Source organism: Quercus lobata, chromosome 2 (assembly GCF_001633185.2).
Source record: "Quercus lobata isolate SW786 chromosome 2, ValleyOak3.0 Primary Assembly, whole genome shotgun sequence".
NCBI classification, from domain to species: Eukaryota; Viridiplantae; Streptophyta; class Magnoliopsida; order Fagales; family Fagaceae; genus Quercus; species Quercus lobata.
Window position 1 is genome coordinate 31346242 of NC_044905.1, and position 7384 is coordinate 31353625.

A 7384-nucleotide genomic window follows, 5' to 3' on the forward strand; every position below is an offset into this window, starting at 1 on the left:
GAGCTCTTAACTTCAGATGCAATTAGATTTTACTATTGAATTTGTAATTATAAAACAATGTCAATTATAAATAACAATACAAGTTACAATTAACCCCGTCTTCTTTTTGTATCCTCCGACACATTTCACATAGAAGATAAATTCCGCTAACAGGGCTGGTTGACACTAAACAGATAACCCGAGGGAAAGATGAGTAGATGACATTACAGGTATACCTGAAAGGCCAATCTTATCAAACACCGGGCGGGAAATTGGGAATGTATCACTTGTTCTCAACTCCTGCAAGAATAATTCTCATATCCAATATTTTTCAAAACCTGAAATGGAGAACATATGTTTCATGCATCAAAACTATGGTGAAATAATTAGCCATTTACAACCACCTCCATAATCACATCGTTCCAAGAGTCTATTGGGCCAGGTAAGCACCAATGCAAACAGTCATTCTGAACTGTGGCGTTTTTGTCCTTTGCATATGGATAAAACTCTCTATATGGACCTGGATGCCCATCAGGCCGCAAAAGTGAAAGCATAGTTAGGTCAAGAAGTTTAAGGTTCACCCCGTTTTCAGAAGCTTTAAGTGCTGCCTTCTCAAACTCCTCTAGCTCTACCTTACGCAGGATCCTATTTAAGTCGTTCAGTTCCATCTCACCTTCTTTAACTGGTGCTGTTCTGAGGCAATTCCCTCCACTAGACCACTCTCCATTCTCAAAGTGATCTGGCGTGGATGTCCTAAAAAATATCAGGCCCTTGTGATTGGACGATACTATGAAGTCCAATACAAACCGGAGGGATTTCCGATAAGCAAAATCAAATCCCAACTCCGTCAAATTTCTTTTAGGACAGTAATGACAGCCCAACACTGTGTCATTCTCATGATAGATTGCAGTTTTTAGAAACCATTTCCCACTTGAAATTATCATGTAATCCAATTTCTGGTATTGATCAGTCCACTTCTTGTCAAGTTTGTCGAGATACAGCTCAACTTCAGATGTTGAAACACCATTAAAGTCCTCAAAAATATCTGCTTTTACAAGGAAGGGGGACCAAATAACTGAGATAGTGAAGTTGTAAGAGGGGAACTGCCATCTTTTGGACCTATAATCTTCATCATGGTAAACTTGAACAGCTTGTTCTACCTGAAGGACATAATAATTCAATTGCACAGGTCAGACAATCCTCTAGTGCCATTTTTTGAAAACAATAAAATCTCCCACATCATGCTGCCTAACAACAATCGTCGCCCATAATGAAGGCACTCAGAAAATCAACATAAAGTCATAAACGACACTTGAAACTTTATTTATTTAATCAAAATATAAATGCAAGTCTCTACACCAATTCTAGAAAAACTGACAAAACAAAACTAATAATTAATAACCATCAAATTCACAAGAAAGAATTTGAAATTTAAAAATAAAAATAAAAAACATAATCAATAACATCTGCTAATGGACCAAGTGGGATTCATACAGGTCAAGAGTTACCAGCAATTGAGCCTGCATGAATACAATGTTTAGCAGCTTCATTTAATGCCACTCAGTAAAATTAGGTAAATCCATTTGGATACTGCATATCAACAAATAGAAATGCAAAATAGTGTTGTGAATTGAAGCAGGGGTATCTTCACGCCTATTTTATTATGATCTTGCACTACAAAAATACAGAATGCTCAATGAAGGATGACTTTTCTCAATCTAATTCAGTAATAAATCACAGAAATCTTTAGGTATTAAATTCTTGGATTTAAAAGAGCCTGCATGAATGCAATGTTTAGCAGCTTCATTTAATGCCACTCAGTAAAATTAGGTAAATCCATTTGGATACTGCATATCAACAAATAGAAATGCAAAATAGTGTTGTGAATTGAAGCAGGGGTATCTTCACGCCTATTTTATTATGATCTTGCACTACAAAAATACAGAATGCTCAATGAAGGATGACTTTTCTCAATCTAATTCAGTAATAAATCACAGAAATCTTTAGGTATTAAATTCTTGGATTTAAAAGAGCCTGCATGAATGCAATGTTTAGCAGCTTCATTTAATGCCACTCAGTAAAATTAGGTAAATCCATTTGGATACTGCATATCAACAAATAGAAATGCAAAATAGTGTTGTGAATTGAAGCAGGGGTATCTTCACGCCTATTTTATTATGATCTTGCACTACAAAAATACAGAATGCACAATGAAGGATGACTTTTCTCATTCTAATTCAGTAATAAATCACAGAGATCTTCAGGTATTAAATTCTTGGATTTAAAAGAGGGAAAATGGAAATGTTGTTAATAAGCCACAGATGAAGGATGAGCTTATAGGAATTGAACTCCATGTATTATCAACACACACACAAGAGGAAATGTGGTTGGAGAGTTCTAAGTTCTAACACTACTTAGAGTCTCCTTAATTAGAATAAAAAATTCATTGACAACCATTTCTATATCAGAATCCCTACTTTCTAAAAGATAGTATATTCATATTACCACCAGGATGTCTTGTGTGCATGTGTTATTACAACTCTGAGAGTACACTTTCAACAACTCATGATGATTCCTTAGATTCATTGATGTGAGTACTTCAAAGAAACAAAAGCATCAACAGTGTGACAAACAACTGCTATATAAAATACATTTATAATGCCTCTAAACTAGTACAAACCTACAAAGACAGTCATAGTGCAGAAGCCAAATTCTTGAATTGGCTTAAGGACTAAAAGTAGTAATCATCATCTTATAGCAAAAAGGTTTCATTAGGATTGCAATTATGCTAAATAAAAATTTTACATGTATCAGAAGTAATCAAATTTTCTGTATGGTGGGATTACCTTCCTCCTATGATTTACAAATAATAAAGATGTAAGTGCTCGTGAAAGGGTAGAGAATCACACAAATCATAATTTAAGCAACAAAAAAAAAAAAAAAAAATAGTGTGGAGGACAGGACCTACTCACTTCATGTCCAATAACCCAAATTCAAGACTCAAATATGCTACAACAATCTTAACAAGTACCTGTGAGAGCATGCAGAGCAATGACTGGACATGGTTGCGAGATATTGAATCGCCAATTAGTGCCCATGTTTTGTCCCTCATTGTCTCAAGAAATCTCTCTGGATCAAAAGGAGGTAACTCACAATCTCTTGGATTCCACCTCCAGTACAGGTACCCTGTATCTGGCCGCCCATTATCAATGCAATTCTGATGACTTTCAATTAATGAGCAGCTCCGATTAGTGTACGTAGGACCTGATGGGTTAGGTATCCAATCCCCAGTAAGAAGATCACATTTTTCTTCAAAATTTTCTGCAACAAGATTTGACTTCCATTCAATACAAAATGGACAATAACACTATAAAGAGAATCAACAAAATCTTGATGCGGAAAATTTCATGAAAACTAATAAGTAACAAATGGTAGTAGACTACAGACTACACTAGATCAATGAATCATGCAGTACTATAATAATAAGCAACATACAAATTAGAACAAAACCCATTAAAATTTTCCAGTAAAACCATCACACTTCTATGCATGATTTAAAAACTTAAAATCAACCAACGTTAATTAATTACACACTTCTTAAAGAACCACCAAAATCCACAAAACCATTTATGGTCCATAGATCTCAAACCAATCTCAAGTGTCCATCTCAACACCACACTGTTCAAGAACAGAAAGTTTTGATTTTTCTAGTGCATCCAATGCTAAAATCCAAAAATAAAATGTAAAAAGAACAAAAAAAATAACAAAACCCAATAAAATTTTTCAGTTAACACCATCACAGTTCTATGCATAAGTTAGAATCAACCAATGAGAATTAAGTCATTAACTACACACTTCTAAAAGAACTAAAAAACTCCACAAAAAACATTTATGGTCCATAGATCTCATACCAATCTCAATTATTATTTTCTAAATCTGAGTGAAGTACTCCTACGTCATAAAAAAAATTTATTATTTTCTACACCACACTTTTGAAGAATAGTAAGCTTTGATTTATAAAGTGCATTCAATGCTAAGACCCAAAGAAAATGTAAAAACAACAAAAACCCAACAAAGATTAGCTGGATTCGATTACCTTTTGGAGGCACCTGATCTTCATTTCCTTGAACTTGCACATAAACAGGTGGGTTTGGGTTTGGGTTTGGGTTTGGAGTTGGAGTTGGAGTTGGATTTGGATTTGGAATTGGAATTGGAATTGGAACCACACTTTTCTGGGAAATATTCGTTTCTTCCAAGATGGGAGAAACAGTTTTTGGGTTTGGGTTTGGACTTGGACTTGGATTTGGATTTGGAAGCACACTTTTCCGGGCAATAGGGGTTTGTTCTAAGATGGGAGAAACTGTTGTGGAACGAAAGAAAACAAGACGAAAAGCAAAACCCAACAACAGAATGGCAACCACTAACTTCAGAAGCATATGGTTCTGCTTGTTTCGAAACCAATTGAGCTTCATTTTTCTACCCACTGAAAGACTTGGACTGCGCTGGTTCAAGTTGCTTTCTTTGGAGCTTGCTTTTAACTATGTAGTATTTTGAGTTAAAATTCTTGAATATGATGAGCAAGGAATAAGGATGGTATTGATTGGAGAATAGATTCAAGTGACCGACATTGAAGTACGATATAAAAATAAATGTATACGCCGTGATTTTAAAAAAAAAAATTAAAATTAAAATTGCCGTGATTGTTGGGAACAGACAAGTTTCAATCTCAAGATGGAAAATACGAGGAAATTATTAGTTTAAAAAGAGAAAGGTTGGATTTGGCACTTGTAGTTCTTACTAGTCTCCACTGGCCAGTCGGTGAAATACGTTGAATTGAGGTTTTATATATATATATATATATATATATAGAGTTTTTTTTTTTTTCCTTTTTTTGATGGGGGAAATGAGGCTATCTTTGTTTCTACATTAACTATTTTTTGGAAAATGGTTTTTTTTTTTTTTTCATTTTCTTATGCTTAGCCGTAAACCTAAAATGAGTTGAAAAATCTATTAACTTTCCCTATATAGTTTCGTGTGAAATAGGGTTATTTTCCTTATTTAACTTCACGTGAGATAAAATTGTTTTTTGAAAAATAATTTTATCTTATAACAAACTAAATAAGGGAAGTTAAGAAAAAAATTTCTTTTTACCTATTTTTTCTAATACTACCAAAGATAGGAAAAATGCAAAGAATTATCATCACAAGAACATGTACTTTTACTTGTTGAAAAGTAAAGAAATTATACACAAATAAATAAATAAACTACATATAATGATATAACACTTTTTTTTAGCTTCACATATAACCATTTTGAATATGATAAAACTTAGGTATATTTTCTTTATGTGCAGTACAAGGTTTCTAAATTTTTTTTTTTTTTTAGTTTTATAATTCGATTGTTGGGCAAGTAGATTTGAACATTGGACGTCTACTTCTAAAACACCAAAAGGTAATAAATGAACACTTGAACTACAAACAAAGCTCTCTTTCTCCCAAAAAAAAAACTACAAAGCTCTTGGTAGGTTCCCTAATTAATCACACACATATGTATATTGAATTTAATTTTCCTTGAAAAAGATAACACAATTTGTGATTTATTGATAAATGCAATCATATATTTGAATTTAATTAGTTAAGAAATGTTATGTTCACAACATTTTATCAATACTTTCACAACAAATCATAAATAACAAGTTGTTATTAGTTGTTACTAGTGAGTAAAAATGTAATTTCAGTGATGAATTCAAATTATAACCAGTAACAACTTATCACTTATGATTTGTTTAGAAAATGTTGTGGATAATACTTCTCCAATTGGAAGAGTAACATACTACACTTGATGTTTTTTCCTTTGCGTATGTATACGAGAAATCAACCCAAAAATTTGGCAAGTGTATTTTTCTTTTGAATATCATGAGTTACAATTTATAGTTGATAATTTTAGAGCCTGATTAGTAGGAAGATTTTTGTTTTTGTTTTTAAAACAGTATAAAAAAAAAAATTCAAAAAATTGAATTTGAAACTAGTTTTCAGATAATAATTTTTATATTATACAAGTTTGGCTCTCACTTTCAAAAAAAAATTTTAAAATACTAAAATCAAAGAATAATTATTTGGGAAACCATTTCTATTTTTGAGATTTAAAAAAAATAAAATTTAAAAAGTAACATGTAGAATTTGTAGATCACTTTTTTTTGTAGATAATTATAAGGGAATAAAGCTCATCATGTACCTTTTTTTTTAATGAAAAATTTTCAAATTTGAAGTGTGGGAATTCTTTTTGTGATAAAGATAAACTCCTTAATTTAAAAAATAAAAAAGCTTGGACAAACATGTGGGGTCCACTGTTCTTAATTTATTTACAACCATGTTATTAAAAACATTCTTCTAAAAAAAAGTTATTAAAAACATTTTATGTATCTTGAAAACATCTTTTTAGCCATTTTCAAAATCATGTTCTAAACCAGGAAAATAGGATACAGTTTTTTGAAAACTGTATTTAAAAAATATTAGCCAAATAATAAATTCAAGTGTGGAACCCACCATTTTATGGATTACAAAACAAAAATCTATATTTAAATACTCTTACTAAACGCTCTCTTAGCATTCTTTAACTTGTACTCTTAGAACATTCATAACGTGACTTTTTTTTAAAACAACAAAACTTAGTTATAATTTGTTCAATGTTGTACCTTAGATTTCCCAATTAAATTTAATCACATGATTGTATCGATCAATGAGCTACATAAATGAATTTAATTGTCCTTGTGAAAATAAAACATATTTTGTGTTAAGGCAAGACTTAGGTACAGTATTGAGCTGTTGTTCCATATGTTCCCCTCTTAAAATTCTGCCATATGGATTTTTTTCACATGGAATAGAAGTGTATTTTTTTAGTTAAATAACCACATGACTGAATCTTAAAAGGGAAGCCTAAAAAACAGTATCTAAAGTACTGTACCTAAGTTCTATCATTTGTGTTATTTAGGCCAATGTAATCATATGGTTGAATTTAATTGAAGAATATAAGGTACAACACCTAAAAAATTGTAAACAGCTACCATAAATGGAACATGTTAAACATAATAAATATACAAAATTTAAAGTTTTTTTTATGGGTCATGTTAACAAATGCTCCTAGGGCAATTTTTAATAAACCATATTAGGAAAATTGACATAATTTTTATGGAAAATATAAAAGATGTCAACAAAATTAATTGTTTTTTCATTTTTCCATAAAATATTTCTAAAAATAATTTCTAAACCAATGCCCTTAGAACATTCTTTAACATTTCCATTTTTTTTTTTTTTAGAAACAAACACATACACATGTGAGAGAGAGAATAAGGGTATGTTTGGTAATTGGTTTTTCTCCTTATTTTATGTTTCCAAAAACAATTTTC

General features: G+C 31.3%; 1 protein-coding gene across 1 annotated transcript; it reads right to left on the reverse strand.

The window, feature by feature from the left end:
* LOC115975327 (protein trichome birefringence-like 23) lies at window positions 1–4786 on the reverse strand. Its single transcript, XM_031096061.1, has 3 exons — window positions 4076–4786; window positions 3011–3300; window positions 1–1139 (listed from the first exon to the last, which is right to left on the reverse strand). The coding sequence occupies exons 1-3, from the start codon at window positions 4449–4451 to the stop codon at window positions 366–368; spliced, it is 1440 nt and encodes a 479-aa protein (XP_030951921.1). The 5' UTR covers window positions 4452–4786; the 3' UTR covers window positions 1–365.
* Between the last annotated feature and the right edge of the window lie 2598 nt (window positions 4787–7384).

Excerpts from the sequence above, each read along its gene's own strand:
- LOC115975327 (XM_031096061.1), bottom strand. The coding sequence starts at position 4,451 with ATGAAGCTCAATTGGTTTCGAAACAAGCAGAACCATATGCTTCTGAAG. Across the intron at positions 3,301-4,075 it reads AGATCAGGTGCCTCCAAAAG|AAAATTTTGAAGAAAAATGT; the intron begins GTAATCGAATCC and ends ATCTTGTTGCAG. Across the intron at positions 1,140-3,010 it reads TGCTCTGCATGCTCTCACAG|GTAGAACAAGCTGTTCAAGT; the intron begins GTACTTGTTAAG and ends TATGTCCTTCAG.